General features: G+C 55.6%; 7 protein-coding genes across 7 annotated transcripts; 4 read left to right on the forward strand and 3 right to left on the reverse strand.

The window, feature by feature from the left end:
* Positions 1 to 492: 492 nt before the first annotated feature.
* Positions 493 to 1,494, forward strand: JN550_000895 (uncharacterized protein; the record flags this gene model as incomplete). The annotated part of the gene is made up of 2 exons (XM_049320972.1): positions 493 to 936; positions 1,189 to 1,494. The coding sequence occupies 2 exons, from the start codon at positions 493 to 495 to the stop codon at positions 1,492 to 1,494; spliced, it is 750 nt and encodes a 249-aa protein (XP_049176801.1).
* A 618-nt stretch (positions 1,495 to 2,112) lies between these two features.
* JN550_000896 (uncharacterized protein) lies at positions 2,113 to 4,948 on the reverse strand (the record flags this gene model as incomplete). Its single annotated transcript, XM_049320983.1, has 2 exons — positions 2,113 to 2,523; positions 2,576 to 4,948. The coding sequence occupies 2 exons, from the start codon at positions 4,946 to 4,948 to the stop codon at positions 2,113 to 2,115; spliced, it is 2,784 nt and encodes a 927-aa protein (XP_049176802.1).
* Positions 4,949 to 5,606: 658 nt separating this feature from the next.
* On the forward strand, positions 5,607 to 6,588 carry JN550_000897 (uncharacterized protein; the record flags this gene model as incomplete). Its single annotated transcript, XM_049320994.1, has 3 exons — positions 5,607 to 5,609; positions 5,669 to 6,274; positions 6,415 to 6,588. The coding sequence occupies 3 exons, from the start codon at positions 5,607 to 5,609 to the stop codon at positions 6,586 to 6,588; spliced, it is 783 nt and encodes a 260-aa protein (XP_049176803.1).
* A 542-nt stretch (positions 6,589 to 7,130) lies between these two features.
* On the reverse strand, positions 7,131 to 10,409 carry JN550_000898 (uncharacterized protein; the record flags this gene model as incomplete). Its single annotated transcript, XM_049321005.1, has 6 exons — positions 7,131 to 7,532; positions 7,633 to 8,284; positions 8,338 to 8,400; positions 8,454 to 9,165; positions 9,223 to 10,206; positions 10,274 to 10,409. The coding sequence occupies 6 exons, from the start codon at positions 10,407 to 10,409 to the stop codon at positions 7,131 to 7,133; spliced, it is 2,949 nt and encodes a 982-aa protein (XP_049176804.1).
* Positions 10,410 to 13,600: 3,191 nt separating this feature from the next.
* JN550_000899 (uncharacterized protein) lies at positions 13,601 to 15,070 on the forward strand (the record flags this gene model as incomplete). The annotated part of the gene is made up of 1 exon (XM_049321016.1): positions 13,601 to 15,070. One exon carries the CDS (start codon positions 13,601 to 13,603, stop codon positions 15,068 to 15,070), a length of 1,470 nt encoding a protein of 489 aa, XP_049176805.1.
* Positions 15,071 to 15,449: 379 nt separating this feature from the next.
* Positions 15,450 to 17,347, reverse strand: JN550_000900 (uncharacterized protein; the record flags this gene model as incomplete). Its single annotated transcript, XM_049321027.1, has 4 exons — positions 15,450 to 16,213; positions 16,277 to 16,902; positions 16,977 to 17,089; positions 17,153 to 17,347. The coding sequence occupies 4 exons, from the start codon at positions 17,345 to 17,347 to the stop codon at positions 15,450 to 15,452; spliced, it is 1,698 nt and encodes a 565-aa protein (XP_049176806.1).
* Positions 17,348 to 18,337: 990 nt separating this feature from the next.
* Positions 18,338 to 19,469, forward strand: JN550_000901 (uncharacterized protein; the record flags this gene model as incomplete). The annotated part of the gene is made up of 4 exons (XM_049321038.1): positions 18,338 to 18,419; positions 18,509 to 18,627; positions 18,697 to 19,273; positions 19,339 to 19,469. The coding sequence occupies 4 exons, from the start codon at positions 18,338 to 18,340 to the stop codon at positions 19,467 to 19,469; spliced, it is 909 nt and encodes a 302-aa protein (XP_049176807.1).
* Between the last annotated feature and the right edge of the window lie 291 nt (positions 19,470 to 19,760).

Here is a 19,760-nt window from a genome sequence, read left to right on the forward strand (position 1 = left end):
AAGGTTTCCAAGACAATGCTCAAATATCAACTCACGTACCTACCTAGATACGTAGTCGCTTGTGGGCACTATCCCTCAATGAAACGCTTTCCACATAAGATTGATGGGAATACACTTTTGATCAATATTTCTATCTTCTTCTTGTGTTTGAGGCGCGGCGAGCCTGACCACTTCCTGGTAACTTTCGTACCGATATTAGGGAGAGACGAGACCAAGAGGGCATAGCTCAACGCCTTCTTCAGTGAGACCAAGTTTTCCTCATCAGAAACGCACGAATTTAATGACCTCTACAAAGCCTTCGACTTTCTACTGAGGCACTGGTCTTAGCTCACACTCATCCATAAGCAAAAGCACGGTGGGCAAGTCGCGATATCTCTAACATCACCCGGCATCTCTGGGTCAGCGCAATCGTCAAACGACAAACCCAAAACTCACGTCACCACAAACACATATCTTCACAGAATAAAGAGGTACTACTCACATCTGACAACGATGCCAGATGGTGAGTCGTTCGTTCCGTTGAACCCTTTGCCTTCCCACTCCGGGTCATCTGAAGACATGCACCCAGCCGGGGGATCTCGCGCGGCGTTGAAGCGTTCGGGGGGTGAAGAGAACCCAGCGGCTGGCGCGAAACGCCAGCGCCTTGACGAAGACTTGAAGACAGAGGACCAACCTGCCACAGGGGTTGCCAGCATGCAGTGCAACGATACGGAACAGCTCTGCGATGAGGCCCGAGAGTGTCTATCACAGCTTTCGAAGCAGGACATGGCCGACATCATCCATGGACTCGTTTATACAAAGAATCCAATAGTTCTCTCCGCTTTGAACTCCGAAGTCCTGAAAATCAAAAAGGCCGAAGAATCAATGACACACAGCTTCAACGACATTTACGAGCAAACAGAGAAGTTCCTCCATGAGGTCGATGCTATCAACTTCGTAAGAAGACAACCACAGAACCAAGCCCTCCAGGAACAAGCCCTTCAGAACTTGGCATCCTGTGTGTTCAGAGATGGAGTCAAGCACTGGATAGATAAGCGACTGAGAAGCTACAGCTCGTGGGGGACACTTCGTGAGGCTTCTATAACACGCATGAAGTTATTCCAGATGGTCTGCAGCGACGACAAATATATATAGAAAGTCATACGCGACGGCGATAAGGTTCGTGACCTCGATACTGATGTTTTCAAGGTACTTGAAGAACAACAGCTCGTTGGAACAGAGCAGTTGTATGGGGACAAGTCGTGGATGCAACGGTTGGAGGCACTAGTGGAGCGAGCCGATGAAGTACACTGCTTCAGAAACTTCAGGACCATGTTCGCCACCTACGATGGCGCCAGGAAGAAGAGAGAAGAAACCCAGCTGCGCGACCGCTTCAAGAAGATGAGAGAGCAACTGGACGAAGCCAGCGAGGGCCCGGAGGATAAGACAGCGCGCAACAAGAAGCTAGCCGAGCTGGCGAGGGAGTGGGCAGAGGAGCTCGAGAACGGCGTCTGAAAGGAAGGATGGCTCGTAAGGTAGACCTGGCCAGGGCAACCGCCTGAGAGACAAAGTCTAGAGCGGTCAGGTAAATTAAGAAATGCGTATGCGTATACGCAGTCGATTTTCTTGGGAACATGAACTTGCCACTGGGGCAACACTACAGAAAACCTGATTCAGGTCATACAAGGCCGAGTCGACGGCGCATCTTCTCTATATAGCTTCCAAGAACAATGAAACAGTATATTGAGACATCTCAGACGCAGAAGACCAGCACACGCTTCGCTATCATCTCCAATCCGTATCCCCACTCCACCGCACTACTGTATCCAATATAATGCCAATTAGCCGTATTCTGCTGTGTACATTCTCTCCACTTGATGCAGGATGAAAGTTGGGTTCAGCCAATCACTGGCGTAACGCATGCACGGCAAGGCAATCAGTAGTAGCTCAAAGCAAGATGATAGCGGAGAAAAAGCCGCCAGTGGCTCTTGAATTCAATCATGGTATCTCTTCATAAACGGTGGGTGAGCTCCCGGCACCCAAGGATTCCAGCCAATAAAACGCCACTAACAATATCTATCCAGTAGGGGGTTCCTTGAGACGGGGCAATGTAGACCGCTCACATTTGGGACCCTACGCCACGATATCCTCCTCGTTCCTCAGCCCAGCGTACTCGGTGCCCTGGTTGGCGGTGGCCAGGCGGGCACACAGACTGAGCAAGACGACCGTCTCGGTGGCGGCGTAGTGGTTGAGGGCATCCAGCAGGATCTGCAGATGTCGGCTGAAGTTGGTCTCCCACTTCTTGATGATCTCGAACAGGTTGTCGATCCGCGCCTCTTCGTCGTGCAGTTGGCTGTTACCCGAAATGCTGTCGTTGTGAGACTTTTGCGACTTGGCCGCCTTGAACCGCTTCCACTGCTCGTCGCTCATGTTGGGGGGCTTGAAGTTGCCAAGTAGGTCTGGGTCTGTCTTTTCCAACTCTCGTGACAGCCAGTTGGCGTATGTTGCGAAGATGGTGCAGGTCTGCATCAGCTTGGAATGGATCTGTAGTATGTTAATGAAAGATCCACAACACGGATTCTCAGGCTTTGTTTACCCTTATGAGCTTGCCATTGGTAAGCATGCAACCCTTTAGGCAAGTGTCAAGGAAGTCCACGTGGTCCTGCATCAGCTCATCCACGGTCCGATCTGGCTTTCCAGACCCATCCGAGCTTCCGTCTTTGGACTTTAACCTCGACATGAGAGACTGCCAGTTTGGCTCGATGACTTCGAGCGTGCAGAAGTACAGTAGTTGCTGTACGAATACAATCATGCGGGCCCGCAATGTCCATACCCGGCGTTTCCATATCTCTAGGCGCCTACTCGAAGACCTGTAAGACCACACGATGCCGCTGTGATGCAGCTGCCAAGTCGTGGAGAGCTGGGACTCCAGGTGTCTCAGCGAGAGAAGGTATCGGAAAAGTGCTTGGTACCGCCATATTGTCTTTCGGCTTATAACCAGGGACACAGGGAACGGCACCGTATAGTTTAGCTGTAACGAGGTAAAGCCATTGGCGTTCTTATCGTTCTCCACTGGCTGATTGCTGAGGGGCTGTAGTGCTTCGCCTTGCTCCATGCCTGTGATGTTGACGACCCTTTGCAACATCTTGATGAGACTGACCTCGTTCATCTCTATATACACATCCTCCTTGAAGGCATCCAGGGATACAATACTTCCAGGCTGGCGCAGAACAATGTCGAGGAGAGACTGCAGTTTGACGGTGTTAACAGACTTGACTGGCTTTCGCAGCTCCGACGCGCCAAGCTCCATGAAGTATGTGAAGTAGTCCGATGGATCCAGGAAGAAGTAATGCTTCAGGGAGCGCAGTCGTGCCGGAAGTGAATGCGTCGTCAACAGTAGTTTCATGAGAGACTCGTTGGCATAGGCGTATGCGTTGTTAACATTATCCAGGAATCGGGGGTCATCGAATGTAAGGGGTAGGTCTTGGGCGACCTTGCTAACATCGACACCTCCACACTCCCTGACGACATTCAGATACTTCCCAGCCAGCAGGACTTTGTCTTTAACAGCTAGTAACTGAGGAGGTATATCGTGCTCACGTAGCGTGTACCTTCGTTCCCAATAGTCGTCGGTGAAATCCTTGTCGAGTATCTCCCGTTTTATGCTCTTCTGTTCCTTGATGAGGAACTCGGAGTGTGGGTCGTTGATGCCGCCACGATGTAACCACTCGTTTAACATGGCCATGTATGGCCTTGTAGCGTCACGTAGCAACGATGTCAACAGGGTTCTCGCCGCAGGATCACCGGACATGGTCTCAAGTCGCTTGGAGATGAGACCTATCGCCACGCCTCCTTTACATATCTTCCTCCCCGTCATGTTCCCGGGGACAATGTCGGCTCCCCGCTTCAGGTTCTCCAGGATCTGATCGATGTCGTCGGGGTCTGAGTCCTCCTCACTTTCTTCATCGAGAAGAGCATTCCGCTTCAGAAGTTCGTGGGCTAGGGAGTAGAGTTGCGACAACATCTGGCTCGTAGGCATGATATGGATGTGGAGTACATGTAAGGTGAAGGTGTCGTTTGTGAGAAATTGCGTTTCTAATTGAGCGATCATGACGAGGTATTCCTGGAGATATTTCCGTATGGCAGCGCAAAGAGCGTGGTTGACAGCGCCGAACTCCTCCCGGCTTTGCACATCGATGAAGTACTCGAGTGCAGAATAGTGCGTTGCCATCTTCAACATGGACCGGGTCAAGTCTTCCAAACTCGGGTCCAGGCCCGGCAATATCTTGTAGGGGGGTCCCGTGAGTTGATCGCGTTCGTCGTCGGGTTTATATGAGAAGGAGAAACGGATATATTGTCCCTCGTATCCCATGAAAACAAACAACAGGTCTTCGATGATGGCGGCCTCCTGGGCCTCCAGAGACATCTCGTAGAGAGGCTGTGGCTGTAGAGCAGGCGGCAGATCTGAGGCGGGCGGAGGAACCGCTATGCGACTGGCCAAGGGGGCGGTCGTGTGTGGTATCAGGTGGGCGACAGGGTCCCACGGTTTCGAAGGGGCCTCGAATACGGGCTCCTTGGGCTTCCCGTCGGCGGTCCGCGGCCTCACGGACTCCTTGCCCTTCCATCTCTCGGGCGGCGCAGTATCTCTGGCGGCGCGTCTCTCGGGGCTCTTGGCGCGCGAGACCAGCTTCTCCCTGGTGGTGACGGTGACGCGCTCCGTCCTCCGCTCGTCGACACTCCTGTTGGCGGGCCGGGGGTTCCCGGAGGCGGACCTCTTGTGCGCGGTGCTCTGGGAGCCGGTCATGTAGGCCGGCTGGGGCGAGCGAGGCCTGCGCGAGTCGGCGCGGTCGGCCTTGAAGCTCTGGGCGGATGGCATGCGGGGTCCTTGGTTGGCGGCGGCGGCGGCGGCGGCATGGTCGGTGGAGCCGTTGGTGCGCCTATCTGGGTGGTTTGGGAGTCTCGAGGACATGGTTACGGGACGGCGACATTGGGAAGGGCCGACGGCAGCCTCTCGGTGTGCGGGCGCGGCGACAGCATGGGCTGTTGTCGAGACGTGTATATCTTCGGCATCGATTTGGCGCCCGAACGAGTCGCAATGGGGCGGGCTTCTAAAGTTGATCCAATGTCTACCAGGCGCGTCAGGGTGGGCTGGCAAGCGCGTCGGTGTGGGTGCCCCTGCTGGCAGCTTCCCCCCCAAGATCAATATAAGTTAACTAAGCCGCTAAAACCTCGGGCCTATCCAGCTATAAGTCGCTGTACTGTAGTACGCAAGGTACCTACCTACCTGTAGGCCAGGACCAACTATGTACTGAAGTACCTCAGCTCGGCGACGGTCAGTGCTTCCCAAGGCGCCTGGCCCAGCTCGTCCGGGTCCCAGTCCAGCCCGCCAGCCCCCAGGCGCAAGGGACCGGGAGCTTCGTCAACGGTGCAGCAGCCTTGAGCTCCAAGCTCCCCAATCCCAAACAACCCGTGGACCCGTCACCGTCAGCCTTCCGAACCTCGAGCGACGAAACACCATCGTCCATCCACCTCTACCTAGGTACTGCCTCCCGACGCACCATCACGGCACCTTCTCCCAGCAAACCACCCCCACAACACCGCCAAGATGTTTATGGCAAGATCTGAATATGGTACGTCTGCCTCGGGTCGTCGTTCGGGCTGCATGCATGGCTAACACGGTGACCAACAGACCGGGGCATCAAGTACGTCCACCCCGTCCCCGGCGCTGCCTGCCGCCGCCGTCCTGTCCACTGACCACCCCCCGAACAGCACCTTCTCCCCGGAGGGCCGTCTCTTCCAAGTCGAATACTCCCTCGAGGCCATCAAGCTCGGCAGCACGGCCATCGGCGTGGCCACCTCGGAGGGCGTCGTCCTGGGCGTCGAGAAGCGCGTGACGTCGACCCTGCTCGAGACGTCGTCGGTCGAGAAGATTGTCGAGATCGACCGCCACATCGGCTGCGCCATGTCGGGCCTGCAGGCCGACGCCCGCTCCATGGTCGAGCACGCCCGCGTCGAGTCCCAGAGCCACGCCTTCAACTACAACGAGCCCCTGCGCGTCGAGAGCTGCACCCAGGCCATCTGCGACCTGGCCCTGCGCTTCGGCGAGAGCGCCGACGGCGAGGAGAGCATCATGAGCCGCCCCTTCGGCGTCGCCCTGCTCATCGCCGGCTACGACGAGGACGGCCCCTCGCTGTACCACGCCGAGCCCAGCGGCACCTTTTACCGCTACGACGCCAAGGCCATTGGAAGCGGAAGCGAGGGTGCCCAGGCCGAGCTGCAGAACGAGTACCACAAGGTCAGTCATTCAATATGAGTCAATGGCCATTATGGGCTAGCTGCGCAGACTTACCATCTGGGCCGCACCTATACTACCATCCAGCCATCCCTTGCCGCTGTGCTCTCCCAGAAGGCAAGACCCAAGCTGACCTGTCACAGTCCCTCACCATCACAGACGCCGAGACCCTGGTTCTCAAGACGCTGAAGCAGGTGATGGAGGAGAAGCTGGACTCCAAGAACGTGCAGCTGGCGAGTGTCACCAAGGAGAAGGGTTTCAGAATATACACGGACGAGGAGATGGCTGCCGTTGTCGAGAGGCTACCTGCAAATTAGAGCGGCGGCCGGGGGTTGGGTTCATTGGCAGACATTCTAGCGATAGACCAAGAAATGAAATGTAAGATTTGACCAAGTTCTGCGCAACTGTCGATGGTGGTTGTTGCCGCTCGCTACAAGGCCCAAATACCTCGCCAAAGTGAAGCTCTTCTGTATAATCAAGCAAAGCACGGTTAATTGGTATTCAATTTTCTAGCCAGAGGCCCACATTATACAGACAGGCTATCAACCTCTCACCCCTCAGGTGGCTCTCTAGTCTGCCATCTGCCCGCCCTTTCAGGTGGTTTGTGTCTTCTGTCTGTTGGTCTACATATCTGCATCCAGGAAAGGAATCATCCCAAACTCACATGTCTTCCAGACCGGCCGTTATATATGAATTTGGAAGGATCCAAGTCTCATCCCAACCTCCTCTTCGAGCGAATGTCCTGGTCTCTCCTCATTATCACCTAAACCTGAACAAAACTATAAACCACCATTTGACCTCCCAATCAGCATCTCAACACCCGCCCGCGCCTTGCTCTTCGCTCCTCTCTTTCCCTCCCTCACCTCTTGGCCCCCTCGTCCTCGGGGTCCGCGCTCTCGAGATCCAGCCTCTCGAGGTCCTCCTGGACGCCGATGATGCCGAGGGCATAGTGGGCCTTCTCCTCGCGGGCGAGGACCAGCTTGCCGTGGCCGTCCTCGCCGCCGACCTCCTGGATGCGCTGGTCGATGCGGCGCGGGTTGCCCCAGACCGCGGGCTTCTTGTGGTGGTCCGCCGACACCGACGGCCGCTTGGCCAGCTCGCCGCCCACCCGCGTGTAGGCCGGGCCGTGGCCGCGGTCGGCCGCACGCGACCAGGCCGACTCGCACCCGTCGGCGATCTGCCGCGCCGACTCCCACCCCGTCAGCCGCGTGATGTCGTGCAGGTGCTGCACGAGCCAGTGGCGCTGGGGAGGGGCTTGGAACTGTGGGGGAGCATCAAGGTCAGTCTCGAGTGATCTTGACATAGGAGTATGAAGGTTCATATGCGAAGAAGATGCGAGGGGGGAAAGTCAGAAGACGTACCTGTACACCAGCCACAAACAAGCAGAACGCACTCTCGATGAGTGCAGCGCTGATGAATGTGCTGACTTCTTGGATGATGCTGAGATGCTCCTCGAGCCCGTGTGCGATCCTCGCCAGCTCTAGCGCGTGGGGCATCGTCTCCCTTGCGGTCATGGGAGCAGCCATCATGGCCACGGGGGGCAACTCCGGGTGGCAACGCCGCAGGATGATCTTGCCCATCAGGTAATTCATCCAGATGCCCGCGATACTGTAGGTACGGTAGCGCAGGGCGGGGCCGAAGGGAGACATGGACATCGGGTGGAGGTCCTGGTCCAGCGGCTCGAAGTCGGGCCCGAGGTGGTTCTTGAAGGCCTCGAAAGCAATGTTGATCCCTTCCCATTCCCGGTGGGCAGCAGCCGTGAGTGTCTCCAGTTCCTGTTCCTCGGAGCTGTCGGACTGTGGCGAGGATCCTTCATCCCGTGGCGGGCTGAAGCCCCTAGGCATGGGCACCCGGTTCGAGGCCGGCATCATGCCCGGGAAAGTGCCAGGAGGGGCGCCATTGGGACCAAAGGTGCCCTTTGCACGGAGCACTCGGCGTTTGCGGCTCAAGTCGCGAGCCTGGAAATTCGACAAACGCCCGAGAAGTAATATCAGATGATCGTATGTTCCGTAGCTATAGACGAGAGGGTCAGAATATCATCCAATTTTGGGCTGAGTCCTGCTTACATGGCATCCGATCGCCCCATTGGTGCGCGAGGTGGGCATTGAGTCCATCGGTCATATTCCAGGCTAGATGCAAGGTCAGCAGAGGGAACGACACGAATATAGGGGAGGGTGCTTACAAGAGCTTTGTGCCTCCAAGAATGCTCTGATAAACATCTTGTTTACAATACCACCAGTATAAATCACTCATAGTCTCGTATGTGTCAATGTCCTTGTCCGTGACCTCACCCCTGACTCTAGGGTAGGCGCTATGCTCCTTTGGCACCAAGCCCAACTCGTCGTACGTGATGCGCCTGCCCGTGATAGTGTTCAAAAGTGAGACATCTATACAATCCCAGTCGCTATACAGCGGGTCTCGTTCGCCCTGCAAGGGGTCGGGCTGTGGTTCTAGGTGGTCGTACACTCCAAACGCACTCATGGGTCCGAAATCGTCGAATTGCATTTGCTGCCGCTGCTGTTGCTGTTGCTGTAGTATTGCCTCCTCCTTCTTTTTTCGCAAGCGGCGCTTTATGTCCATCATTGACCGTGTCATCTCTGGAAAGGGGATGTCTTTGATGATCCAACGACCACCAAGGAGATGTTTGCACCACTTGCCATGATCTGAGTTCCATACTTCGTAGAAAGCAAGCAACAGGATGGCTGCAAGGTTCGACGGCTGCGTCTTCTTGGATGGACGTCCGACATTCCGAGCTATCCGTCGTAATGAGAGATGATAATGTTTAAGTGAAGCTGTGGGCGGAACTTGTTCTAATTTGGCGATCTGTAGGCTGCCTATAGCCAAGATAGCTTGCAATAAGGCAGGATGACTCAATGAGAGAATGGGAATTGTAACTAGGGCAGCTGTCAGGACATTGTCTGAAGGAACACGGGTTGCCGGGTACAACTTACAAGTCCAGATGTGTTGGCGCGATTTCACTTGCGGTCCGTGAAAGTAAGATGTGCCATCGAAAGGATGTCTCTCGTACATGGAGATCGATGGTGCAGTGACATTGACAAAGTGCCAGAATACAGATGCGATCTGCTTGTCATTCAAAGGGGAGTTTGCTGGTCCTGGTTCGTACGTTGCAAGTGTGTGGTCAGAATGGTATGCAAAAGTTCTTGGCTGGAGCCCAGTAGCATCGTAGCGGTCTTGGAGTCTCTGAGAAACAATCAAGCCCAGCTCAACTTCGCGCGTCTTCGCAAGTACGCCATTATCGTCATCATCCGAGTCGCCCATTTCGGCATCATCATCGTATAGTGAGGATACCCATTGCCTCGGTTCAGGTTCCGGGTGTAGCTGCACGTTACCACCTTCTGGAGCTTTACCTTTAACCACTTCAAATGCCTGATCGTGGTCTGGTTGTGTTGCGGGTCCATCCGACAGAAACTCAACGGCGGCTTGAGGTGGCATGTGATTTAGGTCGAGCTGGGGCTCCTCCGGCTGCTGGATCTGCTTCCATTGGCTCTGTGAGTACCCATCGACGGTTTCTGGAGGAAAGAAGGTAAACTTGGATGACGTTGACGCCGGTGGAACCCCGAACAAGTTGGGATCATAGTCTAACGGCGGTGATGGGCCGTGGGCGCCTTCACCGTGGAACGGAGGGCTATAGGATGCTACGGCCCCTGGAATATACCCAGGTGGCGGCGGTTTCGGTGCAATAATCGGTAGCGTTTGGGATGCCGATTTCTGCTGAGCTGCCGATAACTGTTGCTCCCTGACGAGGGCTTGGGGAGATGGCTGCGGGTAGACCAGTGGGCCAAAAGGGGAGAAAGCGCCCAACGGGTCTTTGAATATCACCCGCTGATTGTAGCCTTCGCACTGCCTCTTCGACTTTATACAGTTGGCGCAGGTCGGCCTTGCTTCATCACATTTGATCCGACGCTTCCGGCAAGCTGAGAAAGTTAGTTCCATTTTCTGACAAGGCGAATGGTCAAACACTCCGAAGAAATGGCTACATACTAAGACAACCGGTCTTGGTCCTTTTTCTGATCGCCGCCTTCTTCGATGCCGGATCCTCATCACCTCTCTCCTTGGAGTGCGAGGTCTCGTCAGATTGAGACCTGGATGCCTCAGGAGCCGCTTCGGCAGACTCCATTTGAGCGTTTGGCCTGACCCTTGGTATTTGTAATTCGTCGTATATATTATCCAAGCATTGCCCAGCACGCCTCGACAAAAGTCTAGCACATGGTAGGGCAACAGCTGTCCCACAGAGTCGCACCTGACCGATCGGCTGTCGCGAGAATGCGCAGATGCATCCAAAGCCGGTGGGCACTTGGAGTTTGCTAGGTCACAGATAATATGCTATAGTCAGGGCCCACGACGATGTGTGCTAGAGCTCTGCAGTGGCTCGCCGACACAGCCCAGCGATCACGAAGCAAGACAAGTCAACAGACTCCACGGTCGTACGTCGAACGTCGATATTTGTAAGAAGGGACACCAAGCGGATAGGTGCTCGCATGCACTCGACGCGAGTGACCGCACCCTTGCGCGTATCTGATGCCTGGGGGCACAGGCACTTGAAACGAGATGGTGTCACCGAACTGTGCCGGTCGATATGTTTGGCGGCATGAACGAGGATGGGGGAGGTGGGTAAGCCACTATATGTATAGACCACATGTTTCCGTCGAAGTTGCAGGTTACCTACGGCCGGATCGTCTCTACACAACGCTGGGGGATACGATCCCGCATAGGACTAGGGCGTCAAAAACGGAAAAGGTGGGGTTTTCGTTAAGATGAGAGGTCTTCTTGGAGCTTTGGCTTTCCGGAGCTAGCGGCACTCTTAGCACAACGGGCTCATCGTTCCGATGTGCGAAACCCGGTCGCCAGAGGATGTGAGGATTCGTTGGTCCAACGCACACGTCTGGCTGTTGGCTGGTTGGCTGGGTCATCTCAGGCCTCTCCAGCCAACCCCGAACCCAGCTGAAGTTGCGATTTCAGCTGCTCAAGCCTGGATGCTGCGGCGTTGCGGCGGAGAGCAGCGAGGTCCAGGACAGGGCAGTTTAATAATAGGAGGGGGATCGACTTCGGGAGTAGGGACGCAGCTTCAGCGTCGTGCCAATCAATCTACAGGGATCTCCCCCAAAGCAGACCCCTGGCAATTGCCTGGGCGAAGGGTCTATCTCTCGGCGGGGGTCAAACCACACACAGAGGGACAGCTCCGTCCTGACATGCACGCTCCCTCGAAGGGACCACTCCTTGTGTGCGAGAGCCTCACAGGACTCTCGGCCTTTTCTTTTAAGATACTGCATGACTGGACGCCACCTTCTCTAATGTGACAGGTTGCTTTACAGAAGTCGACCCAAACTATAATCCATTACGGTATTGGGAGGTGCCGAGCCCATGCCGCGGTGGCGTCTTAGTTTGTGCCCTAGCTGGCGCTTTATTAGCAGGGCATCGTGGTGCACAGGTTGAACTCCAGTTCGTCCTTGTTGTATTGGTCTGCCGAGCTACCCCCTGGGCAGTGATTGTCAAATCCCGAGGGCCCCAGCTTTGACTAACACTTGGCTGCATAGATTCCCACCGCCTCGGTCCAGTCTGCAGCATCTGTAGAAAACCAGCGGCGTTCCGCGCGGAGGTTGGTTACACGGCTTGCGTCGACATCACCTTGTCCTACACAAACACTACATCTTGAGGGATTCTGTGTCCCAGTGTCGGCGGTCTGCGGTCTGCGGACTCAGACATGCATGGAAGAGAAGAACTTTCCAGTGCTTTTCGTATCAGAACCGTTGGGGCCGGGAAAGACCGTGGCAGAACCTCCCTTGGATCTTTCGATCCTGTCCAAATGTGCATGGTTCCTCAGAAGGAACCAGGGCTGCTGTTGAAACCCGCTACTGCGTGAACGATGAAGGCTGCCAGCTTTATTCGTGCCTCGCAAAATTGTAATAGTCCTTGAACAGAGATACGGTGCACCTGTTCTGCTGACCATCACGGATCTAATTGTATGGAAAGGTCTTTGAGGGAACCAGCATGTCTTGGCCCCGTAATAGAACCACTATTCGTCTCCTGCTATACTGTAGCATTCCCGTAGATGGATATTGTAAATCGCGTTTCGCCGTCTGCAGAACGTTCTTGTTTGTCTGTCTTGTTCCACATGGTTCTCGCGCGATTCGATCTAAGGAGCTGAAGCCGCATCGCACCTTGTACGCACAAGGCCTCTCGGCATATTTCAGGATTGTGCTACATTGCTCCTAAGAGACTGCCCAGTTCGATCTTCTAAGTTGAGGTGAATGACGGGGTGTGGCAAGGATGCCATACACCAACAATGACTAGAATCCCACAGCGCAACCGTCGAGAAATAATCGATCGAGATCATGCAACCCAGTTGGGATGCGGGGACTAGAACAAGTCCAGAGGAGGAGCTGTTTTAAGTCGGTTGGCTACATCAAGCTCGGTCACTCGACCAAAGTCCGCGATCGGGAGATGGAAGAGGTTATTTAGCAGCAGCACAGATGTCTGAGACAGTGCTACGAGGACGAGCATTCCTGACTGTGTCTGACGCATCTGACTTGAAGGGGTGGTATTGTGACTATGTGCCGGAACCAGCAAGGCATATTGTATTCACTCGCAACTATTTTGAATAGAGATTCCAGGAGCCTGACGCTAGCCGTTTTCCATTTTTATACAACATGGTCCTGCGAGCTTGTCGTTTGAACGATATATCAACATTCGGCCCTATACCCTAACTTCACGTCAGACCTGAGTGGGAGATCGCCAACGCCGAAGCAGGCAAGCGGACTGACGTGCAGATATCCGTAGCTGGTGTGTCCCTGGAAGGGCAGAATGAATTCCGACCATGATACGAAATGAAACGGAATGCACAAACCAGGTATGGCAGTGGCCTCGTGCTCTATGCTGGCAGCATGAGTAGAAGACGCGTATCTACCACATCACTCGCCCAGATCTAGAGTGTCTAGTAACAAGGTTACCTCGGTACTGTATTGTGTGGACATGGGGCGTAACTACCAATGCTCCACGGTCTGCCAAGCTGCGGTAGAGCACCCCACCATCCCACTTCCCACCTGCCACCCAGAGCCACTGCGGCCTGTCCAGCGCCACGTGAAAAGCCCCCACTTCCCAAGATAGGCCCAGCCTAAGCAGATTGGCCCCAGTAAAAAATTAAGCAACGAAGCCTCATCGAGAAATTTCATATGGCCACTACCGCAATCCACTGCTCATACCTCGATCCAGCAATTATATTGGCAAATCCTGTCGTATGATTGAGACTTGGAATAAGCTGAGGTTTACGAATCAGCACCGCAGTCACTTTTCGGAAGAAGCATTGTCAAGATGTTCGCCGTGCCAGGTTGGTCCGTCTCGGCGGCCAGTCTGAAGAGTGAAACTGCCAAAGATGGCAAGGGCCCAGCCGGTGAGAAAGGCGACAAGAAGCGCAAGAGGGAGTCCGGCCCTACAAACGTCACATCGGGAAATGTCGCCCAGCTGTACGAGAGTGTGATCGAGGGCAAGCCGGGGAAGAAGGCCAAGCTGGATGCCAAGAACAAGAAGGAGAGGAAGAAGCAGAAGAAGCAGCAGGAGACTCAGAACCAGAGCGATGCTCCCGCGAAGGATGTCAGTGATGAGAAGGCATCGCCCGCGAAGGGCCATGCCGCGCCGGGGCTCGCTTCCGGTGAGAAGTCAGAGAAACGAAACAAGAAGAAGTCCAAGGGCGAGACGCCGTCAAAGGAGGCTAAGCAGAGCGTTCCCGACAGCAAGGCAGTCATTCCGGCTGCTGCAGCCGCTGCACCGGTACCTGCACCGTCCAAGCTCACGCCCCTGCAGGCTGCGATGAGGGAGAAGCTGGTGTCAGCTCGCTTTCGACACCTCAACGAGACTCTGTACACCCGGCCATCAAAAGAGGCCTTTGGCCTGTTTGAGGACTCGCCAGAGATGTTCCAGGAGTACCACGAAGGGTTCCGACGACAGGTCAACGTCTGGCCCGAGAACCCGGTGGACGGCTACATCGAGGACATTCGGGTCCGGGCCCGGCAGCGCCACGCGCCGAAGGGCGGGTCGGGCGCCGCGCCGCTGCTGAGGACGAACGGGACCTGCACGATCGCGGACCTGGGGTGCGGCGACGCCAAGCTGGCGGCAACGCTGCAGCAGGACAAGAAGAAGCTCAAGCTCGAGATCCTCAGCTACGACCTGCAGAGCCCCAGCCCGCACGTGACGCGGGCCGACATCGCCAACCTGCCGCTGGAGGACGGCAGCGTCAACGTCGTCATCTTCTGCCTCGCCCTCATGGGCACCAACTGGCTCGACTTCATCGAGGAGGCCTACCGTGTCCTGCACTGGAAGGGCGAGCTCTGGGTCGCCGAGATCAAGAGCCGCTTCGCCCCCGTCGGCAAGGGCAAGAAGGGCCCCGTCACCCACAGCGTCGGCAACCGCAAGAAGGTCCCGGGCAAGAAGGGCAAGAACCCCGAGGACGACGCCGCCCGCGAGGCGGAGCTGGCGGTCGAGGTCGATGGCGCGGACGACCGCAGACAGGAGACGGACGTGTCCGCGTTCGTCGAGGCACTGCGGAAGCGCGGCTTCGTGCTGCAGGGCGAAGGCCAGGCGGCCGTCGACTTGAGTAACAGGATGTTTGTCAAGATGCACTTTACCAAGGGGGCGCCGGCTGTCGTTGGCAAGGGTGTGGAAGCCGCCAAAGACGCTGGCCGGCCTGTACCCAAGAGGGGGGCGGTCAAGTTCATCGATGCCGCAGATCAAGGCACGGCGGACGAAGGGAGCATTCTCAAGCCCTGCGTGTACAAGATACGGTGATCAGAGAGAAAGGAAAGGCTTCACAATGTATTCACATAGCGTTTTCTGCACGCAGCGTGCAGGACGGGTGGCAGCAAGTCGATAGACAGGCAGTTTAAAAGCGATGACATGGCTCAAATACCAGTTTCTTATTTGTCATTTATTCTGCGCCGCTATGCTGCCCTCAAGTCTTCCCAGTGTCTTCCAGTAATTATTGACACGAGATCATCCCTTTCCGAGCTTGTGCGGTGTTCATGCTTTCTAGCTATCAAAAGGCGCCATAATCCATTCATTGCCAGCCGATGCATACAAACGGCGCCTGTACCCATCCGAATGCTGTTCCGCCCTTGAACCAAACACCGTGCTTCGCCAAAATTCCAGATGCGAGAGACGGTTGCAATCACATGCGCGAGAACAGAAGACTGGCCGCAAACTCGACGTCGCCGTTAGTAGCTTCCAACGCCTCAATAGCTTGCTGCCGAGTCACTCCTAGCGAGGTCAGATTCTGGATATCTGCGTCAGCAAATCTGCTGGCCGAAGGCTGCGCGGGCACCCGAGGAGCGCCAGCACTGGGCGGTGCTGCTGGTCTCGTAGGTACGGGCGAAGGATTCGGTGCAGTGACAGGAGTTGGGTTAGAGGCCGGTGCAGTGTTGGGGGCTCCGGCAGTGGGACCAGACGATGAGGAGGGCGCCATAACTGCTCCTGATCGTGCGCCGATGGTGGTGCCGCCCGGCCCCTGAACTGTGGGCTCCTGATTTACTGCATCTTCAGTCTCCTTGGGTACATCGGCTTCTCCCAGGAAGTCTACCTCCTCGCCTTGGATGATCAGCTTGTTCTTGGCCAGGTCGATGGTGGCTTGGTGGCCCTTGAGAATATCCAGGCCGAGCAGGAGGTCAACCGATTTTCCCTCCATAACGGTAAATGCAGCCGGGATGTGTCTAGAACCGACCTGGAGCATCGTGTAGTGAACCCGACCAATGATGTTGGCGGTGCCTACGCCACGGGCCACACCAGCAAAGCGGCGATCGACGAGGTGCATGATGTGGCATGCCTCGGCACAGGAGGGGGACATGATAGTCGCTTGGGCACCGGAGTCCACCAAAGCCTTCACCTTGACACCATTGACCTTGACGTCGACGTATAACATGTGCACGCGACCGAATGCTGTTTCGAGATTAGCTCGACCACCCCCCGGTTTGGTAGGTCAGTATACGGCGGGCAACTCACACTCGGGGTTATACTCCATGGCATTTTGCAGGTTGTCCATGACACCCTGCTGCCGGATCATTTCTTCGATGCGAGCCTGGGCCTCCGGATTAAACTCGTCGGCGTTGAGCTGCTCTATTTCACGCATCCTGGCCCGGCGGGCCTCTTCCTGGCGCTCCACGCTCTCGCGGAACAACTGGCCAAAACGGCGAGAGTCGTCAACGGCGGCGGCGAGCGGGGGGTTGGAACGCTCGAGCTCGGCGCGCAGTCGCGGGTCGCCGAGGACTTGCAGGCGGATCAGCTCGGGGTCCTGGGCCATGGCGGCGCTGTTGCTCCGTTGCGGCGGCGCCTGCTGCTGTTGTTGGACATGTTGGCCCTGGGAGACACCTGTGTTACCCCGCATGTCGCGGACATGTAGCGCAAGCATGTCGCCGTCCGTGACGGACAGGTCCTGGAGGGTCTTGGAGTTGTCTGTGATCAGCTGGCCGTTGTGGTAGATGTTCTGGGCGGGTGCCGGGATACCCTCGGCCTCGATGGAGCTGCGCAGGGCTTCGAGCGTCATGTCGGGGAAGACCTCGAGCGTCACAAGACGCAGATCTTGCTCCTCGCCCGTGGCATCGGGGTCGCTCACGCTCAACGTGATACGCCTGTGGTTTGTCAGTCGGGGCACATGCGGCACGCTTCGGCCGGGACTGGGGCTGGGGTGGTGAGCGGCTCTTACATGGTGCCAAACAAGGTGCCGTCGGCGAGCAGAGTGCGGGATGTGTGGTGGGCAAAAACGCTGATGTGAAGCTGTGTACGACGAGTGCAGATGGACAAGTGCTCGTCGACCGTCTGGGATTCGTGAAGTTCGTTCGTGTTTCGCGGCGGCCGCTGCGCCAGATGGTCTCACCTCACCAAATGTTCACCGGTATGGAAGCTGGCAGAATCACAAGGCGGCGACCAGGCGACGTCAAGGCAGAAGACGACGTAACCGTTGGCCCCCGGGCCTAGATTTAGGTACCTGATTGGCGCTAACTCCCAAGCTCCCCCAGCTGACCCGGCACCCTGGTGGCCGTTTAGCTGGTAGCCACAGCGGGTAAGGCGGGGCATCTGCCGGGGAGGGGTGCCCCGGCGCCAGGGCTGCGTCCTCTTCGCGTCCAGCTGCCAACGTCACCCCCAATCTGTACCCTGCTGGAGGACGCGTACCTGAGAAGTTATTCATGCAAGTGTCGAAAGCATCCCCAGCGGTATCCGCCCTGTTCACAATCACTGCACTTGGCCTAGCCTAATCTGCACCGTATGGTATAGGACTCAGCTACTAGGCAGCGCTCATACGTCATGCCCAAGCGTTATCAGCACTATCAGATGTCTCGTGGCAGGCGTTCGCTGCGTAATATTCCTATCCGCCTTTTGTCTCATCATGTCACCATATAACATCGCCTAAGGAGGGCAAACGGCTACGGCAGATGTTGGTCAGTCTCAAAGGAACCCTTTCCTATTTTTTGTTTTCGTTTTTGCAGCAAGGCATGAATGCATGCCCCACGTTGTTTCTCCAGCTACTGAAACATCAGGCAAACGGATGTACTTTATTTATACTTGTGCCGGTCGAACTGGTGGCACGGGCAAGCATGGCAAGTCTTCTAGTCCTGGCTCTCAACGGAATGGCCCAAAAGTCGATCCGCGCGTGTAAAAGAGCAATCAATAACCCATCCAAACAGAGGGCTCTCCAAAACTTGAAGCCCTCCACCTGATCTTTCGCTCGTCTGGTACTCATTTTGGATTAGCCGTATAGATGGCCAAAATGAAATGCTGTCTCGTCTTCCAGGCCCCAACAGTAATGCGTTAATGCCAACGAGATCGCCAACAGTCTCCTCTGGAATTCTTAACAAGGCTCATTGCATGTATAGTTCTTTCCATTGCTAGCATGGAACCCATGCATCATTCCAGTCCTGTGAGATGCTCTCTTGTTGGATGTCCAGCCTCCCTTGCATATACAAGCTTGCATCAGCTATGTTCAAAAGCAACAAATCTGGGTTCATAGTCAATTGTTTCTCTGTGGCTAGATTTGAAGACTGGGATTCCTACAATATGAGTTCCACCATGATCGCGAAAGGGGTGGCAGATGCAGAGGAGGTCGACGCAGTCGGCGAGAATGCCGTATTAGATGAGAACTTGATTTCTGGTGAGTGAAATCCCCCTACGTAGACCGAACGCTTGTGTGACCCCTACGTAGACCGAACGCTTGTGTGACTAATTACTGAACCACGCAAGTGTTGCCCGCCGGCAGCAAAGTTGTGAATGTGGCATATTCGGGTATGAGTGCGTGGGTCAGGACGCTCAAGATCGACGTTGAGCTACCGGACGGATCTACAGAGTCTTACTTCAAAAAGGTATATCTGGCAGTCCATATATCTCGTTGTTCAAGGCACAAAGAGTAACTAATCCACTATCGAATTCAGGGCGCGCCTGGAAACCGAGGTCGCGAGATGATGAAAGGGGCGTTTGAGTCCGAGAGCCTTGTCTACTCGTTTATTCCGGATCACGTCCCCAAGCCCGTCGCCTGGGGCACGTACAAGTCCAAACCAAACATGCACTTCTACCTGTGTCACTTTCAGGACATGACCGACGACCTTCCCGACCCGGCCAGGTTCGGAGCGATGCTCGCGCGGCTGCATCGCAGGAGCATGGGCAAGTCGCCCGCCGGGAGATACGGCTTCCACGCACCGACGCATCTCGCTTTCATCCCGAACGACAACTCCTGGGCCGACACCTGGACCGAATGGTTCTCCGGGGCCATGTTGCGGATGTTCACCGAGGAAGAGAAGTCCCAGGGCCACGATGAGGAGCTGGACCTGCTGAAGACTGCGTTGCTCGACAAGGTGATCCCTCGTTTGTTGCGACCAATGGAGACAGGAGGGCATGCGATCCAACCTTGTCTCTGTCACTCGGATGTGTGGCCAGGTAATGTCAAACGCGATGCGGCCGACGGCAAGATTGTCTTCTTCGACTCCTGTGGCTTCTGGGGCCATCATGAATGTACGTGGATTTAACATATACACACAGCCTTGTTTCTTCTTTGTTCAGTCCAACTTACCATCCAGCCGACCTCGGATGCTGCAAAGCACCTCGCTATAGTCTCGGCCGTCCATATGTGGAGGAGTATTTCAAGAACATCCCCGTCTCGGAACCCGCGGAAGATTTCGAGGACCGGCATGCTTTATACGCTCTGTGAGTCGAAGAACCCCTGCCAAAGTGCAGGCCTGTGTGATCTAACGGGCCAGGCGATATGAGTTACTACACTCCGCTTTGTTTCCCAAAAACCCTGTCTTCAGAGCATCGTAAGAATCCAACGCATAGTGGACTTGAGCCTGTGACTGAACCGTTTTTTTTTTGTCAGGGCCATGGCGGAATTGAGACGATTAGTTTTGAAATACCCGGAAGGGTTTTCTGAGCCGAGAACTATTTCTTGAATGGAACCATGGAGCCGGCGCTTACGCAATCGCCTTGAACTGAGGATGCAAGT

The sequence above is a fragment of the Neoarthrinium moseri genome (genome assembly GCF_022829205.1).
Source record: "Neoarthrinium moseri strain CBS 164.80 chromosome Unknown scaffold2_Wmoseri_CBS_16480, whole genome shotgun sequence".
Taxonomy (NCBI): domain Eukaryota; kingdom Fungi; phylum Ascomycota; class Sordariomycetes; order Amphisphaeriales; family Apiosporaceae; genus Neoarthrinium; species Neoarthrinium moseri.